Source organism: Vipera berus (assembly GCF_964194415.1).
Source record: "Vipera berus genome assembly, chromosome: 1".
NCBI classification, from domain to species: domain Eukaryota; kingdom Metazoa; phylum Chordata; class Lepidosauria; order Squamata; family Viperidae; genus Vipera; species Vipera berus.
In genome coordinates this window covers 173635474-173656108 of record NC_138202.1, presented here as the reverse complement: position 1 = coordinate 173656108, position 20635 = coordinate 173635474, and the positions used below count along the sequence as shown (strand labels likewise).

The following is a 20635-nucleotide window of genomic DNA, read 5'->3' as shown; positions in this document are numbered from 1 at the left end:
TCCGGAGGCAGGTTGTTCCACTGATTAATTGTTCTAACTGTCAGGAAATTTCTCCTTAGTTCTAGGTTGCTTCTCTCCTCGACTAGTTTCCATCCATTGCTTCTTGTCCTGCCTTCAGGTGCTTTGGAGAATAGCTTGACTCCCTCTTCTTTGTGGCAACCCCTGAGCTACTGGAACACTGCTATCATATTGCTTTTACTCACTCTGTAAATTTAGTCCTAGCTCTCTTTCAGTTCTTAATTAGACTAACTTTAGTTAGTTCTAGCCCTCTTTATCTGCTGTCATCTCCAAAATCTACCTGCAGTAATGATACCTTTCTTCTTTCTTAGCTTCATCCTATGTATATTTCCAAAATGTTTTTGCAATATGTTTAAATCCTTTTCATTATAGATCAGCGTTGAATCCAAGCTGTGTTTTAGTATTTGTCTCATCGCAAATTAATACCACAAAATATTCCCACCCCTTTATTAAAAAATCATTATTTTTATTAATGAAAAATAAATGCTTTCTGAGAAACTGCTTTCTGTGGACACTCTTTTTACTATGTCTCAGCTGCTGTATTGAGTATTGATAAGAGTGAAATTAAACTTGTTTTCTAAATTTGTTACTCAGATGAAGAAAAGCACTAGTTTTGAATGGATTATTATGCATTTCATTCTGAATACATAATTTATGAATATTTTGGATAACATTTTGTATAATATTTTCATTTTAATATAATTTTCACAGTTTACAAGCGATTGACTTGTCTTGGAATGCTGAGTTACTACCAACGGTTAAGGTATTTATTCTGAACCTCAGAAACAATACTATATATGTGAATTTATAGTTCTATGACCTATTATGAAAAATATCATCTCAGACTGCAGGATAAGGTTTTGTTCTAATGCTATTATATATGACATGATTAAAATATAATTAGATAATCTTTAACCTTAATTTTTAAAAACATATTCAAGCGTTCTTGTTGTTTGCATTGTTTTTTAGATTGTGACTTTGAAACTTCAGGATTATCCATCTTTGACTGACATTGTGCTTCACGTACCAGTAGTTGATGGTATCAAGGTAAAATATATTTTTAAACCGAATTTTCAGAAATGAAATGTGAATATCCTAAATGAATTTGCATGTTATGTCATGGTGAATTTTCCACAGCAACAATCTTATTCTGTTTGACCATAGCATATGCTGCTATAAAAGCAGAGAGTTGATATTTTATATTTATAATGGATGAAGCCTTTGCTTCAGTTACAATGGTAAAGGGTACACCACTGGTAGACCTAAAGGTTGAGGAAAGATTTCTATGCGAGTACATAATCAATCAAGCCTTCAGGGTTGTTTTTTTCCCCAGTATCTGGGTTAAACAACCAAAAGTTCTAAACGCCATATTGTATTTGGAATGGATAGAAATCCACATATTAGTTGTAATGTGACAATAAGTAGTTTTCAGAACTACAGAACACATGCGCTGACACAAACCTACATTATTCCTGTTAAGTTTGACAAGTAATCCTCAAATTAAAACTTTTTGTTCAGTGACTATTCAAATTACGATGGCAGTGAACAAAAGGACTTATGACCAGTCCTCAAAATTATGGCCATTATGTTACCCTCATGGTCATGTCAACAGCATTCGGGCACTTGGCAATCCCATGGTTATGAGATCACTGACCCTTACTGCCAGCTTCCCACAAGCAAAGTCAATGGGGAAGCCAGCAGGTAAGGTCACAAGTTGTTCAGGTTACAGGCTTTCTTTGCTTGCATCTACCATGTCTTTCTTCACTCTTTGCTCACTCTCATCCACCAGTGCTCTCCTTCCCCAGCCTCTCTGCACTCACACTCACATGCACCCCCAGGACTCTCTTTCCCCATACTCACACAATCATGCCCATGAGCACAACTACTTTCCTGGCCTCCCTTTGCACACACACATGTACACATCCCATGCCGTCTTTCCCTGGCCTCATGCCACCTGACACATACACCTCCTGTTTCCTGTCTCCCTGCACTTGCACATATCCACTCCACATCCTCTTTCCCCAGCCTCCCTGTGCACGCAAACATGCACGCATCCACATTGCACCCTCTTTCCCTGGCCTATCTGAGCTCAAACACTCTGCAGCACTCCCAACTCACATGAGACCTGTGCCAGGGCCTCTGAGAGCCTCCCCCACCAAAGCACCCTATGCTCCTTACCTGGAACTCTTAATGATCCATGTGTCTTGGGCTTACAACCGCTTAGACCAGGGGTGTCAAAGTGCCTCCCCATGGGCTGGTTGTATCATGTGGAGGCCACGCCAGCTCCGGCAATGCAAAAAAAGTCATGATACGTCGCAACATCTCATGTGACGTGGCGAGTTTGACACCCATGGATTAGACTATCTGGATTGCCACTACAGTAATAAATGATGTGTTCACGTGATCTAATGCTTTATGACCACACTGTTTAGTGATGGGAATCCTGGTCCCAGCTGCTGCCATAACTTGAGGACTACTTATACTTAATAATAAGCTTGATTAGCAATGACAATATGTTGTACAATTAAATAACAATGTCCTGTTCTTGAAATCATTTGTTATGATGCTTATTTGATTATTTCCATATATTTTCAGTGCCTAAAATGGAAATACATGGGCTACAGTATAATCTGGGGTGATTTAAACAATTATTTGTATGTTTGTCTTGCAGTTTACTTTAGACTGTGAGTTCTTTAATGAAGTTTCAAGAATAGCGCAACTCCCTGTAACCCATCTTTTTACTTTTGGTAAGTTCAATTCATTGCATTTGACATATGGATTAATTTTGCTTTTCTCTTCTCCTTTAATTTTGATTTTAAATCTATAATCCTATGCAGATTTCTCTGAAAATTGTTCTCACTGAACTCTTTCTTATTTCTTATTTCTTAAAAATAAGATTGTGTTCTTGTCTTTTAACAAAACATTTTTATAAAATGGTTTAAATTTTTTCCATATTATTATTTATGTTTTATTAATAAGGAATTTGTGTCTCTGTTCAGCTAACATTCAAAATGTCTTCTAAAAACCCGTTTTAATTTTTATCTTTTAATTCTAACTAACAAAGCAATAATTTCTACAGGATTTTCTTCAAGCAAAATCATACTAAATTCTACCGGCCTTATTCACATTGTTCAGCTCCAACATTTTGGTCAGGTATTAATTTTTGAAGTGTATACATTATTTGTTTGGTAGAATCTAATGTGGATTAGTTTTGGGAAATAACACTAATCTAGTATGTTATCTTTCTTTAGATATATCAGGCTTTTAAGATCTTTATAGAGAGTAAATGCCAGATTCTCAAAGGTAAATTTATTTCCTGAATATCATTTTCATATATACAAATATTTCTTGTTTGTTTCTTGCACTTTTTGTTGCATTATCATTTCTTAAATCAGACTAGTAGTATCAAAACAAAACAAAGTGAGAAATTACCAGGGCTTTTTTTGTCATAGAACGCTCAGAACGGAGTTCCGGCACCTTTTTTGGATGGAACCTTATAGGATAGGCAAGGCGGGTTGTATGACATGTGTGAGTTCCGGCACCTTTTTCTTTTACAAAAAAGCACTGGAAATTACAGTAACAGAATAACACAATAACAACTTGGAAGGGACCTTGGAGGTCTTCTAATACTACCCCCTACTCAGGCAGGAAACCATGTACATTAACATTTTAGACAAATGATTGTCCAGTCCTTTCTTAAAAACCTCCAGCATTGGAGCACCCACAACAACCCACAAGTTGTTCCACTGATTAATTGTTCTAACTGCCAGGAAATTTCTCGTTAGTTCTAGTTTAGGTTTAATCTGAAAGTGTATACTTTAGGAGCCATAAATCAGTCAGCAGGAATCCCACAATCAGAGGGCCAACCACTGAGGAAGTTTTAACTCTTTTGCCTACCTATTTTAGAAGTGGACTTATCATCAAAACCGCTACAGCTGATATCAGAGTTCAGGCAACTCATAGATGAAATCCTTACATTTTTTTATATAAAAATAAATTTACTAATATATTGAATTGAAATTAGAATAAATTGGCAACCTGTGATGTAATTGAGTCAATGATGCATATTCTCATTCTCAAGATCCAGCAATATATTGCCCATTACAGTTAGAAGTTGTGACAACTGTTAAATGAAGTGCCCATGTGGCCACCTTTCTTACAACTCCCCATCCCTGCTGTTTCCAATACACTCATTAAATGGAGGTGCAGGTTGTTAAACGAAGCAAGGAGTGAGGCTCTGGGAGGTCTAGTGCAGGCCCTGCTCAGGACCTCCCAAGGCTTCCCCCACCCCCTGAAGCACCCTGTGCTCCACTTCCCACTCCTCAGGATCTCTGCATCACTTGGGCCTGCTTCTCACTCCACTGGGCCTGACACCCTCCTCCTCAGCCCTGTCACTCATCGCACACTTATCTTTCAAAAATCTCTGGAGCTTGGATTAGTGAAGGGGGAAAGGCCACTGCATTGCTGGAAAATGGTACCCGCTTCCAAGATCACCTCACGCAACCCAGCAATGGAGCGTCATGTCCTCCTTCCCCAACCCAAGCATGAGAGTTCCAGGAGTCTTTAAAAGGTAAGTGCCTGTGGTGACCCAGTGTGGGAGATGGAGGGAGATAGGCTGGGTGGGAGGGGGCAGAGCTTTGCAGCATTGCTGCAGTCTGTCATAAGGGCAACTTTGTCCGTAACTTTAGGAACAGGTTGTAAGAAGCTTTTTTCTGGGGGGGGGTCTGCTGTAACTTTGGTTGTAAGACAAAGATGACCTTTAATAGGACCTCTACACCCTACTTTTGGGATTGGGGATGTTCCTAAACTTCTGCAACTCCAAATTGAGATTTTAAGAACAAATTCCTTTTGTTCAAAACTGTTCTTTTGATCGGAACTGATTGGCTACTATTCAAATCCTTACGATTTGTTGAACTTGAGGTACTTAAAAAAATTTATTTTGTGCTTTCATTTGTCCCTTAAGAAAGAAAACCCAGTGTGTATCGACTTCATATACCATGGTCACACGAAGATTCTTTAACTTTGTCACAGTAAGGATTTCTCATTCTTCATTTACATTGTTAAAATATAATAGGCTGTAAAGTATTTTCATCTGCCTATTTTACAAAATAGATATCTTTTACTTCTGATAGATAGGCTTCATGAAAATTATAAGTTAAAAATCCAATTTATCCCATACAGTCATCTCCCTCAACAAGTAAGTAAGGAGAGTGAGACAGGGCTACATACTTGTGCCATTACCATTTAACTTGAATATGAGTAACTATGGCTTCTGACTGAAATTGGGACCGGATTTCTGGTTATAAGTCATTATGGTAGAAAGTTGAGGCACCCAGATGACCAGATCAAATTTTAAGATGCTTGTTGTGACACTTGTTAAGCCGCCCTGAGTCTTCGGAGAAGGGCGGGATATAAATGGAATTTTAAAAAAATCACCATGTTCATTAAGCAAATCAATGCTTGTTAAGCAAGCATCGTAGTCATAAATGTGAACTCATTCTGAATTCCAAACTGGAAACAGGCAAAAAACATCGTGAATTGTGGCCAAGTGACAATGCAACCAGTTGTAAAAGTGAGCTAGTTGTGAAGCACCTGAAATGGATTCATGTGACTGCCAAGGGGATGGCACAATACAGTATTTTATGATAGTTAGAAGTGCTTTACGAACCACAAAGCACTGATTCAGGCCTCTTGTAATTTTGAACAGTCATGAAGCTGAGTACTATTTGAATAATTTGTTTGGTTTACCATCAAAACAGTGTCTAATTTTCTTTCCCCAAAGCTAGCTTATAGACTTACGACAGCTAATGATGTAGTTCTCATATCCGATACCTTGACTGGATTAAAGTGTGTTTTGAGAGCCTTTGCCTTTTATTGCAAGGACAAAGAATTAGTAAGAATTTTTGGAAAAAAAATGGAAATCTTGATATTTGCTAAATGCCCTAGGTGACAATTAAATGGCCATGTAATTGAGCAAATCGAGGCTTTTCAGTATCTTAGACTTATTTTTCAGACATCCAGAGGGAGAAATACTATGTCATTCATAATCTTCAAATATCATCTTTGGCAACTCGAATGTTCTGATTGGGACCGGGGACATTATTTACCTACCAATGAATGCTTCCAGCTCTTGTATGTTCATATGTATGTTGCATGTTTTACACTGTGGCTCAAATGTAGTCCTTGGTTAAGACTGAAAGTAAAATTTGACTACAGTTTAAAGCTTAAATATCACCCATAAACCTATCCCTTTTCAGACTAGGTGATTATTTCAATGATACAGAATAGATATTTACTAAAGAAGCTGTACTTCTATGGATTATCTGAGGGAGGTCTTTTATTTATTTTAGAGTTGTCTTTGAGCTTTTGGCTGAATTGGAGAAAACATTACTTATTTGATTTGCCTATATTAAGAGATAGGTTATAGGATGAAGAGCTATTTATCGCCTCTTTCTGGTTAACCTATTTGTTAATAAGTGAAGAGATTATGAAATTGTATATACTTGTCATGGTGAGGATGGGAAGTTGCTTTCTTAAGGGGGGGTATTTATTTATTTTTGCTCTGTTGCACCTTTTTTCCTTTCTTTTTAGTTTGCATTATCTTTTATTGTTCTATCTAAAGCTGTTAATAAATGTATTACAAAAAATCCCCCAAGGCACTGTGCGTTCTTGTTTTTATCAGTTTTTATCAGAATTTCAGAATTATAGCCTAATATGTTTGTATGCATGTGTGCGCATCGGTGCACAACTATATGCACATTTATTTATTTTTTTATTTTAATTCCATTTATATCCCGCCCTTCTCCGAAGACTCAGGGCGGCTTACAAGCTTAGCAGTAGCCTTCATTCTATGTATATGCCTGCTTATTAGGGCTTTCATACACCCCCCCAAGCGGCATTATTATAAAGTCAGCTTAATTTCCCCCAACAGACAAACATGCAACTATACACACACACACACACACACACACACACACACACACACACACACACACACACCAGTCCATGATACTTCTCATTTGTATGCTATGGAATAATTCCAAAAATGGTAGAAGAGGCTGTATATTTCCAAATACTTTCCATCTTCCACTTCCATCAGTCCTAGTCTGATTTTTTATTTCTGACTGACATTAAGCAGGATTCATTTGAGTTTTTAGTTAGATTGTATCATCTTTTAAAGTTTTTTTGCAGTTGAATGGAACTGAATGGAACTAATGGGCCACTTGTCAAATATGAAAGTCTGAATCATTCTAGAGGTTTCTGTCATAAAATGTATTAATGTTTTTGCTTATTTCTTGTGAGCTGCCAAGAATCTTTTGTGATTGCAGTAGGATATATATTTGATTAATATATAATAAATAAAATACATGGAATTGCAGAAAAATATTTAATGTATGCTTTTTAAAATTAAGTGCTAATATTTCATGTTGGTGCACCTTTGTGACTAGCATTTATGTCTATCTTAAGTTTGATTTCTGTTTAGATGTGATGCCTTGCTTTGCAGATTAATAGTTTTTAAAATTAACTATTTTAGGGATCCTCTGACTGAGATTTCTGCAAAATTGCACATTGCACAGCCTGAAAATGACTCTACAGTTCCCTTGTTGAAAATTTATTCATCTTCAGATTGTCAGTATGAAGTAAGTAAACGCTATAAAAATGTTCAATTCCTTGTTTTTCTTCAGAATAAGGTATCCTATATTGTTTTGTTTGCTTATTTATTTTATAAATTTTCATAACACCTTAATCACAAAAGTACAGTACTTATATGATTTGTATCCATAGTTAATGAAGGTCTTTTGAAAAACTAAGGCTAAATGATCTTTGCTTTCATCTTCAATGTATTTGTAACTTAAGGGCTCATTTTAAATATACAGGCTTCAGTGACCATTCAAATTTGCTATGGGGTTGAATGAGTGGTCCTTGAAATTATGCCCATTGCAGCAAACACTTATGACATCCTGCAGTCATGTGATTGCAGGATGTTTGTGACCTCCCCTGCATGCTTCTCACAAGCAAAGTCAATGAGGAAGCTGGCAGGGAAGGTTGCAAGTTGCACTGGTAAGTTTCCCTAGTCTTTCTGCATTCACACCACATTATCCTCTCCCAGTTTTCCTGTACTCACACCAACCCATCAGCCCTTGTCCTTGGGCCTTGCCACAGCACCAGCCTCCTCCAATTTGTGCATGAACTGTGCCAGTTTCCTCCACATACTTGTATACCCACATGCTCCTTTCCTGATACTCCCACCACTTCCTGTTTAACAGTCTGCAGGTCTTGGGGTTACAATGGCAACTGGGTTGCTGGGATTGTCATTGCTAAGAGATACAACCATATGATGTCTCATTTTACAAACACATTGCTTAGTGATGGCAATTTTGTTCCCAGTGTCTTTGTGACTGGAGAACTATTTATGTTGTATTTCTTAAAAGATATCTATGCTTCTCTCTGTGTGATGAAATGATAAAAGCAAGATTGAGGTACATCTATGATTGTATAATTGGCATAGCTGAAGCCATGAAACCAAGATAATGAATAGTGCTAAGTGACCTTCTGGACTACAAAAAGCATCAATACTGATGTTGTGTACTGGGTTCTGTGCTTGATCGAAGAGACGAGGCGAGTGAGTTCAATCAGAAACATTATTATTTGCTTGCAGGAACCGAACTGGGGAACAGGGCTGCGAATGCAGCTATTTATACCCTGGCCTCTAGGTGGCAGCCAATAGGTTTAAAGCAACCTATTGCCACCCTAGAAGCAGCCAATGGTGGTGCTGGAGACGGGTTGTCTGAGGAGCTGGGAGCCATTAGCCAGCTTCCCTGCTTAAGCAACCTTCCAGCAATCAAACCCACGTGATACACTTTAGTAAAACAAAGCCCAATACGTTACACCTGATGATGATTGGGGGTGGCTAGTTTCAACCCATTGGTGAAATAGGTTAAATAGTTTCAACCTAATGGTGAAAAGCATCAGTATTCACATGAGGTAACAAGCTTCTCTGGGAGATATTTGAACTGAGACATTTGATCTTTGGAAGATCTGACACTGAAAGTAAAAAATACCACAAGAGTATCAGATTAGTATTAAGAGCAGGACTTCAATCTGCACTTGGCAAGAGGCTGGAAGCTTAAGGTAGTTGTATAGGAGAGAAAAGCTATGAAATTCGGCCTTCAGAGGTAATGTTTATTTCCGTAAAACATTTTAGTAACTTAATATGGAGATCACTTAAAAAGTGAATTACTGTGGACAAGGAACCTGCATTTAGGAGAGACTGGGGTTCTAAAGTAGAAGGCATTTTGTGTACCTTGGTTACTTACTGTATTTATCTTTCCAGTAAAAGTTTTAAATTTTTTTATCTCAAGTATTTGTTTTTAAATAAAAAATCTTTAATATATGTGTTAAACTAGGTAACTGTCAAGACCTCTTTTCTTCAGGTCCTTGGTCAGGTAAGATTTTATTTAATAGCTTATACACAATTATGTTTAAATAGATTAAGAGAAGATTTGCAACTTAATACAATTTGATACATTTTAATTGATCAGTTACTGCAGGGGTGTCAAACTGCCAGCCCTTGGGCCGGATGCATCATGGCAAAACCGTGCCCACCCATTGCCGGCAATGGAAAAAAAGTCACGATATGTTGCGACACGTCATGTGACATTGCGAATTTAACACCCCTGAGTTACTGTTAGAGCAGTATGTTATTTAAGGTTTAATCATGGCTTTAAAAGGTTAATTATGGGTTTTAAAAGCCCTAAATAAAATTCATTTACTGGACTTCTCTATGGAAAGTTTGTGCTTAATAGATTTTGATAATATTAAAATTACCTCCAGACAATAAATTTGGGATATGGATCTCCAAACAAATTTAAGAAAGGTGTCACACGCCAATATTGATCATATTCTTCCAAAAGAGTTCACTCCAACCTCCTATTTATCATTTATTACAATTCTGAAATTTTATAAGGCCCTCATTTTAGCCAGGCTGCAGGCATTGCCCTCAGTAGTCCTTTTGGGATGTTTATGCACCTTTGATTATGTCCATGCACTGTAATAAAAACTCTTAACTCTCCTACTACCATACTGCTCCCTATATTCTATTTTATTTGAATATATCTCTTCTTAATTATTTCAGTCCTATTATTGTTTTCTATTAGATATTTTATTGTATCTGCCCTTAGGGCTGAAATAAACTGATTGATTGGCTCCAGCTCCTTTTGAGTATGCACACAGTATATTTTTCCAACAAAATCGATCAGCAGAATGGGACATAATTCTGCCTTGTTATATTACAAATATACAATCATGAATTTGTAGAATCCATCATTTTCTATTAAAATAAATAATGTATGCCCACCTGTTTTAAGACAGAATTTAAAGCAGTCACGTAATTACTGTAAAATGGGAAGGACTATTAAGATAATTTAAAATGGCATTTTTTTCTGAGTGCGTATAGTACTTACCTTTGTCACCGGATATGTGAACATCTGCTGCACCTTATTTCATAACAAAATTTTGCACATTCAACAATTTAAGCCTTTGAGCTATGCATAATGCATGTACTGTATATAATTAAACAATTGTACTAAATTGAGCATGATTGAATTCTGAGCTAGCATGTCTGGGATTATTAGGTATGCTATAATATGAGATTTATGATTCTTATAGTTTAATTACAGATCTGTTATTTGTTTACAGGAAATGTATATTTTTGCTGAACTAGGAACTTAGACATTGCATAATGCAATGTTGTTTCGTTTAAATAAAAAGAGTAAAGTGAAAAACCCAATCACATTTCAGAATGTTCAGCAAGCTTGTAAAATAATATCGTCATTGCTAGAGTGCAAATTTACTTACTGTAAATTATTTAAAGCCAGTTTTGTATGTAACACTACATTATTCCAGGTAATAACATTCTAAACAGTTTTAAAAAACCCCAATCAAATGGTTTGGAGCAGGACAGGACAGCAATAAAATGGCAGCTGATGTTGTCTGTTGGTATAATAAAATTCTCAGATTAGTTTTATTTAAATCCACCCTGCCTTAATTTAAACATTATCCACACAACTGGTCACATTCTAGGTTCTTTAGGTACACATATCATGGTCCATGCTTTAAGAAGTGAAGGTTAGATTCTAATCACTCAGCAGGATACATGGCTCTAATGAATCCCAAAGTAATCTGAACATTTCCAGGTTTTTTTGTAAATTGCTAGCCACACTTTGAGACTAATATTTAAGCTGATCTCATACATATTGTGAATACCCACCTGAAGAAGCAGTGGAAGGGAGTCTTGGCAGCACAGAACTTTCCCAGCAAGGAGGCGGTATATTCCAGAGAGAAGCTAAAATTAAGAAACTGCAGTCCTGAGCTGGATGGGGGAAGGGGCAGAAAGGTTCCCGGTAGCCACACCATAGAATCTCTCAGGATATATCTAGTAGGCTGGAGGGTTATAGCTTTAGCTTGGCAAGATTCTGTCTATTAGTTGTAAGCAAATAAAGAATTGAATTCAATTGGATTTCACTGTGCCCTCTTTGGGCTTGGACCTGACTCACAGACGTGCAATTACCACAACTCACAATGTCTTGCTATTCTTTTAATATTTACATTGGAACATACGATCTTCCTACAAATCAATGAGAAAATGGATAATCTTTTTTCCCTTAATAGGCTTTTGAGAGTGAATTGGTTAGGATTGGAAATTTTAAATGCAAGTCTTTCTGTTTCCATGAATATTCAGGATGGTCTCAAGCAAGACATCTTGTTATATCTATACAGAATTGTAAGCATTATTGAGGTAGTTAGTATAGGTAAAAAAGAAAAGGTGGAATAATTTTTCCATGTGCTTGTTTTCCAAAAAAAACACAACATCTTTGTTTTGTAGGTGATAAGATTCCACGGTGGCACTCTTCCTATGTACATTATTTCTAATATTCTTCTTGCCTACAGAAGACAGTTAAGGTCCCTAGTGTCAACAGGTAACATTACATGAAAAGATTTTTAAGCAAGGTTTGTTTATCGCTATAAAACTAGATCACATTGCATTTCATTTTATGTTTATGTTCTGCGTCATCGCTTTTAAAACAAGACTGAGATTTGTTGAAAAGTATTTCTAATCAAACAAGTCCCTTATAGAATGTAAAGAGATAAAATGTTTACATTATTAGTAATTAGTGAATTATGAATATTTCATAGCTTATTGACTTTAACAGGATCATATTTTAAAAGGTTTAAGGTTTTTACAACACAGGTAGTCCTTAAGTTACAGTGACAAGTGGGACCAGAATTTCTGATACTAAGCAATGCAGTTGTAAAGTTCAATTCCACTTGCTGTCTCTTAGGGATAGCAATCCCAGCTCTCCCTTTGCTGTTGCTGAATCTCAGCAGTTATTAGCCAACGACCCATCCTGATCCAACCCATTCCCATCTGCATCCCTCCTGGCCCTGATCCCCAGTTCTTTCAAAGAGACTACCTCTCCTTCACCCCTCCCCCTCAGCTGTCTTTAGGTCATCGCGGGGGGGCAGAGCACAGGGCAGCAGGGGACTGGAAGTGCAGGGGGCCAAAACGGCAGAGATGGGGGAGAGATAGGCAAGTAAGAGGAATTAAAGCATCCCTATGGTTGATTATGTGGCCATAATTTCAGGGACCGCTGAGTACAATTTGTTCAGTGCCACCGTAATTTCAAATGGTCACTGAATGAATTATCATAACTTGAATATACCAGTATAGGAATAAAGCTTTCAAAAAGCATATATTATACTGGGCTTTTTAATAAGACTTGTAAACTGGACGTGGAAATGTATGCATGGGGCTACACAATATTTTAAATTAAATGTAGAAATTAAAATTAAATATATGGGTTTTAATTTTTTCCCCTGTTTCTGCTCAAGTAAAAAGAGAAGTAATTGATTTTGATAGTATAACTTTTAAGCATTTTTAAATGTATTCTAAAAAGATAAATATTAATTTTATCATTTAATTTGTGAACATGTGGTTTCAGATTTTATTTTTTCTTTTATTCTAGGTCAGTGTTCAGACTTTGTTCCTGCCCTTACTAAAGCGGCTAAGCCTTATAAAGTAGAGCCCATGGCATATATGATTAAGTTCTTGTTGGGGTATGTTTCTTTTTAATATGTTTAGTATATTTTTATTTTACATTAAAATACATTTTAATATTTATTTAATTATATTTATTTACTTTTAATTTATTTATTTATTTATTTATTTATTTATTTATTTATTTATTTATTTATTTATTTTTATTACATTTATATCCCGCCCTTCTCCGAAGACTCAGGGCGGCTTACAAGCTTAGCAGTAATGTAATATATTTAATATGTTTTCTATTTTTTCTCAAACATTTGCATTTTGTAACTAAGTTACAAACATTAATTTTTTAGCTAAGATTAATTACTAGTTTTTGGAAATGCAGGTAATCAAACCAAATAATTATCATGCTGTCTATTGTTTTTAGACTTAGCTGGCTTAAAGGACTCAGGAATTCAGAGTTGGATCGTGTGACAGTGAACAACCAGGACTTGTGGTTTCCTTTTGTATCCCTGATTCTCTTTATGTTTGGTACTGGCATAGCCTACTGGGGTGGCGTACTTCTTGATTCATCTATAAGGCTCTTATCTTCATTGCACTTATTTTTGACAAGGTAAAAATTAATAAATAAATGCAAAATGTTTAGTGGTATTGCTGGAAACAACATTTGGCAAAATATTTTTTTCTTTTTTTTTCTATTTTTTATTAAAGAGTTTTACAGATACATTTTAAACATAAAAACCCATCCACCCCCACCCAATTCCCCCTCCCTCCCCCTCCCCCCCGACTTCCCAAAGCAAATACAGCGTATTAACCCTAACAATCTTAAACTATAATATGCAAACTAACTATAATAACACTTTAAGTCCTATCGCACTTTAACTCTCCTTTAAAAATAACTAAATAATAACAAATCTTCTAAATCTAATAATTCAAATGCTAAATGAAACTTTTTGGTTCCATATTTATTCTGGATATAATCAATCCATCTTCTCCATTCCACAATATATCTTTGTTGCGAATGGTCTTTCAAATATGCTGAAATTTTCGCCATTTCTGCCAGGTTCAAAACTTTTAAAGTCCATTCTTCTATAGTAGGCAAATCCTCCAACATTTGGCAAAGTATTGAAGAGAAGTATACTCTCTATGTCATATACAAAATGCAAGAATATTTTCTGATTGACATTTTTTAAATCATCTTAAAACTGAAGCACCTGTAAATATCACAAGCATAGTGCAAAGGTTTGTGATGTAGCCCCTAAGCCCTATAGTTGCTAGTATTAGGTACAAACCATTGTATCACTTAAAAAGCAACAGGAATCAATTATTTGCTACAATTCTGTGTTCTAGAGGCAACACTTGCACAAAAGGTAAAATGAGTCCAGCAATTGGAATTGGAAATGGATCATATTTGCTCTGAGTGGCTTGATCATCTTTTCTCAGAATGGAAAGTTAACAACACTTGAAGTCACATTAAAAAACACAGAAGAAAGTATTGCTCCAAGTAAACTATTTGGATGTGTCTTAAGAGGTCACCAAGAACAGAACTTGAAAATGTCTTTACTTTTTAATAAAACAATGACAAAGTTAGGAAGAAAAATCTCTCTAATTGGTTTTCTTTTCTAAATGATTTAGGAGTCTAAAATTCATAATACATAGTAATTTTTTGCTTGGCCAATGAAAAGATCACAAAATTATGTGCAAACTTTTGAATTCCCTAGAGTTGTCAATTGGATTAGAGAAAAAAAGGAGAAACAGCTAAGTAGTTAATTCTGAATCTCAATATTTTCCCACTTTTGACATACAGATTTCTGAATCTCAATATTTTCCCACTTTTGACATACAGATTTTGCCTTGTTCAAATGTTCCAACGTAGAAAATGCTTGACTTCATTTCCTACTTGGTATTAGACTGAGAAGCAATTGTTTACAGAGAAAAATCCCTCCAAATAACCTAGCTAGGTTCTACTATTTATAATTCCAAGACACTATGGACCTTATTGGAAATTTTATGAAATTGAAAAGTTGTGACTTTTAAAACCTTGTTGTTATTGTTATCAAGAAAGATATTGATGAAGAAAGTTATTGATCTTCCTGAAAAGAAACAGTCTTTTGAGCAAGGCAGGATGTATTATACGTAGAATGTATTCACAAACAGACATGTTAAATTTTAAACTCGTTTGAAATAACTACAACAAATATGTATTATGAGTAAAATATTCTACCAATTAATTGATAAATTCATCCCACCCTTCTACCATAGACCTAGGAAGTTTTAGATTTCACTCCTTTCAGTGTAAATTATCAAGGCTGCTGCCAATTTGTTAGGTGTATTGAAGTTTGAAGTACTTCAGCCTGATATCAGCCTGCCTACTCTTTCCATAAACAAATTTGTAGTTTAATTAAAGAGTACTTTTAAACAGTAATTTTACACTAAGTAGAACAACTAGGCATTCATTTGTATCCTTTTTGTGTATGTATATTCTTATTTCCCTCCGTGTGTTGTTATAAATCATGGTTTGATATTATGTATGAAGAATAAAAAGTATAAGATGGGATGGGATGAGATAGATAAGATGAAATAAGATAAGATAACCTTTATTGTCACTTTTTTCTGTGGCACACATTAAAAAATGAAATTCTGATGCCTGTTCTGAAAAGAAAATAAACTGAGATGTTAAAAATCCACCCATATAATGGTAAGCGGTGCGACAAAATAATGAAAGAGCTAATTGCAAGAAGAAAGCACATTATGCATTATGTGACCCTATACATTTATGTACCATAGCAAACTACGATTAAAAAACTTAGCTGGCATACCTGATTTGGGAAAGCTAAGGTTGTGATTAAATAACAACTCTTTTAGAATGTTGACTCCTACTGAGTCTACTGAATATTACTTTAATATTGAGTAATAAAAAAATGGAAAACACCCACGCGACTTTCAACCCGCATTTGAGCATTAGAGCTCTAAAAAGTCAGTCCATAGTGTGAGTCGCAACAGTACTTAACGCAAACCACAGTTTGGTGGGAAGTTTGAATTCTATTTTGCTTTGTAATATAATGAATATTTTATTTCATAAATCTATTTATTTTCTAGACCCTCTGGACTTCCATCTCACAACAGTCTGATTACCCGATTAAGGTTTTGTGTTGCAGTTTCAATGTTTTTTCTTAGCTGGACTACCTGTGGAGCACTAGCCATAATGATGACTTATTTTCATTATATATTCAAGGTATTTAAACAATAAAAGTTTTGTGACATAATACAAACATAGTATTGACATTTTTAGGCTACAGATTGATTAGATCATTTCTCACTAGTTTAGATCTAGTTTGCTAGTTTGGCATTTAGATCATCCATGTCACCCATATGTGAGTCTATGTACAACCTATGTGTAAAAATTTACTGCTTTGATCAGATAACATTGCTGGTAATCAACACAGAAGTGCCTCTAGGGAAAAGTCAGAAGGATGGAGAGCTGTTGAATAATTCTTAACGAGGTTATACTATTCATCCCTTTGCCCCTGATATAGTTTTATGCTCCCTGCTCATTAATCTTTCTCTCCAAGGAAGAACGCAGACTAAAAAATTTTAAGAAATGGATTTTAAATAATGTAGCAGTAAAATCCCAAAGAAGTTCCAAATATGTAGAGTATTATATATGAATTCAGTAATGTGGTAAGATTGTATAATGCTCGAGCAATATAAGAAAACCACAAAGATGCCAGATAAGTGCTTTAAAATATATATAAAAAGTAAACTGTAGAACAATGAAGTATAGAATAGTAAAGCACAACCATTAACTTTAGGAAGCTGTGATCATAGGCATATAATGTTGTAGCTAAAATATATGCTTGCTGTTACAGGTTGTTAATTTCCATTCAAATTTAATATCTGAACTAAATGGTAATGTGGTAAGTCTGTTTATGCTTTTTGTTGTTGGCTTAAGAACATTTGTACTTAACATGTACAGATTTCCTGTTCTTGCAGAATATCACGACTCAACATTATTTCATGGGGATTTAACTATTTTTCCCCTATGGTGAAAGGGTTAAAAAAACCTCTATTAGATCAGGCTTAGTTTATTTTATTTATTTATTTATTTGATTTATATACTGCCCTTCTCCCGAAGGACTCAGGGCGGTGTACAGGGCAATAAATATCAAAAATACAAGGTACAAAAGTTAAAAGAAAATTAAATAATTATGCCCAATGCAATAAATTAATTAAAATCAATATTAAAACCCCAAACCCATCAGGCCAGGCCGGCTTGTTTGCCACTGTAATCTTGTTTCTTCGATCTCCTAGCTTCTTTTTAAGAAGAAATAGATTACTTGTTTTATTTTAGTGTTTCCAGTGCTTGAATAATTCTTCATAATAATGTAGTGATAGCAAGAACTAATCAAGATGGGGACAGTAATTAAAAATAGTATTAATCCTCCATCAGTCAGGAGTCTGATTTGAAATAAAACAATAATATATGATCCCATGAATTTAAATGACTGAATTACATTTGTATGTTATTGGTCACCATGCTATTATGAAATTATTTTGTGGATATTTCAATTTACTCTTCATACTTTTTATTAACTAATGCTGAAAAACCTGTGAAATATACTTATATTTTTTATAGCCCATAAAGAACCCAGAACCTAAATCAGAAGATTCAAAAATTGAAGGGGAGAACAGCTGCAGATCAGAGGATTGCCTTTCAGAAGCAAGAAACTCACCCAGCATCACCATGGCCAATGACAACATTATAGATAGCCTTAAAATGCATGTCACAGTCATCAACTTAACCTCATGGATTGTGCTTCTTAGTTGTCCATCTTTAATTTATTGGCTAAAAAATATCAGGTAATCATTCCAAATTTGCAGGTTTTATTTTTTAAAAAATGTTATGAGATGGCCCTGTAAGTTAATATATGTGCTATTAGAAGAGTTCATGAACTATTTGGTTGTGTATATGAAATCAGTCCAAATGTCTAATGAATGTGAGAGTTAGTCACAGTACATTAGCAGGCAGAGAACTAGAGAAATAAATATTTAAAAGTTAAAAGATAACCAGGGGTCGCGAGTTCAAATCTCGCTGGGGCCTCCTTTTCTCCACAATTGTTTTTATTGGGTATTGTTGTAGATTGTGATACTAAAGAAACCAATCTGATGTTGAATTTGATAACAGCAGCACGGTTACTGGTGGGACAATATTGGAAGAAGGATAGTTTGCCTACTATAGAAGAATGGGTACTTAAGGTATCGAATCTTGCAGAAATGTCTAAGATTTCTGCTTATTTGAAGGATCATTCACAAGAAAGATATATTTCAGTTTGGAGAAGATGGATAGATTATATTCAGAACAAATATGGGACTAAAAAGTTCCATTTAGCTTATGAGTAGATTTTAGAGGGATATTGTTATTAATTTTAGTATTAGTATTGATTATATTTTTGTTTAAGTTATTATTATTATGTTTTTAATAATTTGAATGTATCTATGTTAAAGGGGAGTTAAAGCACATTATGAATTTGGTTAATTTTATAATGGATAATGTTAGTTAGAATATGATTATTATATCTATAACCCTGTATTCAGCTCTGGGAAGTGGGGGGGAAGGGGGGGTTTGGGGCGGGTGGATTTTGGGGATATATATTGTAAAATTTTGTTTTAAAACTCTTTAATAAAAAAAAGTTAAAAGATAACTTAGAACCACAAATGTGTTAAATGTTTAGCATACTAGGAAACTGTCTTGAAATGAAAAATCCATTATAAGTATTTTTTCATTATCTTAAAATTGGCATTGTTTTTTTCCCCAGTTTCTGAAATGTGAGATAGTTCACAGTGACCCAATTTTTTGATTGTTAAAACAGCTTTAATTGAGAGGAAAAGTTGCATTTGGGCCATCTAATGACATGGTATTGATTTCCCTATTTCTCTGCTTATTTTATTTTCAACCATCTTTTTTTAGCTCCTTTAGTGTATTTTGTTGTTGCTATCTAGAAAAATAATGTTGCATGTGAGTAATACAATAGTCCTTTGTGTTTTCTTTCTTTTTAAATTAGATACCATATCAGACTTGATCCTGATCCATGTAGATTTGTTGCTGTTATTCTGATAATTATTTTGAATATACTCATGAATACAAGTACTACAAAACTTAAATCAAGGTACTTTAATTATCTTTGTTTTAAATTGCACTACATTGAACACTCTTGTATCAAATTGTTTTCCCTTCTGATAGTACATTATTAGGAGTTGGGCCAAAGCAAAGAAGAATCTTTTAGCTTTCAGAACTGCTTTAGATCCAACAAAAGATCTCTGTAATCAGAGGATGGGGATGGGATTTATTTATTTGCATCTTGTTCCAGTCTTATTTTTTTCTGTTTCCTACACTAAAAATAAACTGAATTTTTCAGATCATTTCAGAACATTTTGCAATTCTGCTAGCTGACAACTCTCATGCAGTCATTATTACAGAAGTGAAAGAAACTGTATGAATTGCTCTCTTATAAACTGGTGAGGGAGGGAATGGAAATTATATTGACTTTACATATTTTTTTTCTTTTAAATATCAGCCATGGGGTAGATGGTTCTCCTACAAGCTGAGGTGATACAATTTCAGCTTCTTGGCTTAGCATATTCTAGGATGTTTTTCTGCAAAGTAATTATATCTTGAACGTTACTCCATAGTATTGCTTCAATAATATCTGTTGTTTATTTGCTATGTCAGCCTTTCCAGCTTGATAACCCCATCCACCAATAAATTATACCTGTATCTCCAGGCAGGATAATCATGTTGGCTTGGGAATTGTGGGAGTTGAAATCAAATACCATGTGAGATTAGGAAAGACTAAGACTAACAAAAGTACTCATACATCTCATTGCTTGAATAATTTTATTTTATTCTCTTTTTTTCTCTTCCTACAGTAAATTATTGAAGATTGCAGCATATTTTCCACTTCTTTTCTCTGTTGCTGCTGTAGTTTTTGCACCTGTTTATTTATATCAAATGCCATACTTTGTAATAATTCCTCTTTTTTTACATTCATTATGCAGCATTGTGTAAAATCTTTAGCTGGCCAAAACAGTAATAGATGTGGAAGTATAGATAATATAGGAAAACCTAAGCCTCATCTTCTATCTATAGTAGAAAATGGAAAGGCTTTAGGTTTCCAAAGTGATATTTCATGATAAGAGAACAATATTTTTACTTACTAATTTTTAAAAGAAATTGTTGCATAAATGTGTTACTCAGTAAGCACTTTGTTCTTGACACTGAGGGAAAACATGGTTGCATCAGTTCCTTGGTTTTGAAGCAAATGGCTTTTACTTATTTATTTTAAAATTGCAAGTTTACATGTACCATATACTTCTGTATTCTTACTTCAGTCAACAAGTGACACTAAACTGACAGACAGAACAATTGAATTGCTGATAAAAATGATTATAAGTTCTTACCCAATTACTGGCAACTGACATATTTTTGTTTTTCCTTTGGTTCTAATACAATTTATAATACTAATGTGTCCAAAGACATATCCGAGGTTGCAAATTTATGAGATAATTGAA

At 34.8% G+C, this 20635-nt stretch overlaps 1 protein-coding gene across 1 annotated transcript in view; it reads left to right on the top strand.

Moving 5' to 3' along the window:
• PGAP1 (post-GPI attachment to proteins inositol deacylase 1) overlaps positions 1-20588 on the top strand; it is a 56694-nt gene extending 36106 nt beyond the window's left edge. Inside the window, exons 12-27 of the mRNA XM_081312512.1 lie at positions 730-781; positions 988-1065; positions 2690-2765; positions 3098-3171; positions 3270-3321; positions 4982-5048; positions 7553-7658; positions 9426-9464; positions 11903-11996; positions 13044-13134; positions 13494-13679; positions 16166-16301; positions 16936-16983; positions 17703-17926; positions 19129-19233; positions 19994-20588. Of these exons, the coding sequence (XP_081168638.1) occupies positions 730-781; positions 988-1065; positions 2690-2765; positions 3098-3171; positions 3270-3321; positions 4982-5048; positions 7553-7658; positions 9426-9464; positions 11903-11996; positions 13044-13134; positions 13494-13679; positions 16166-16301; positions 16936-16983; positions 17703-17926; positions 19129-19233; positions 19994-20132 (1567 nt within the window). The 3' untranslated portion in view covers positions 20133-20588. The remainder of the gene's footprint in view (positions 1-729; positions 782-987; positions 1066-2689; positions 2766-3097; positions 3172-3269; positions 3322-4981; positions 5049-7552; positions 7659-9425; positions 9465-11902; positions 11997-13043; positions 13135-13493; positions 13680-16165; positions 16302-16935; positions 16984-17702; positions 17927-19128; positions 19234-19993) is intronic.
• Positions 20589-20635: the final 47 nt, after the last annotated feature.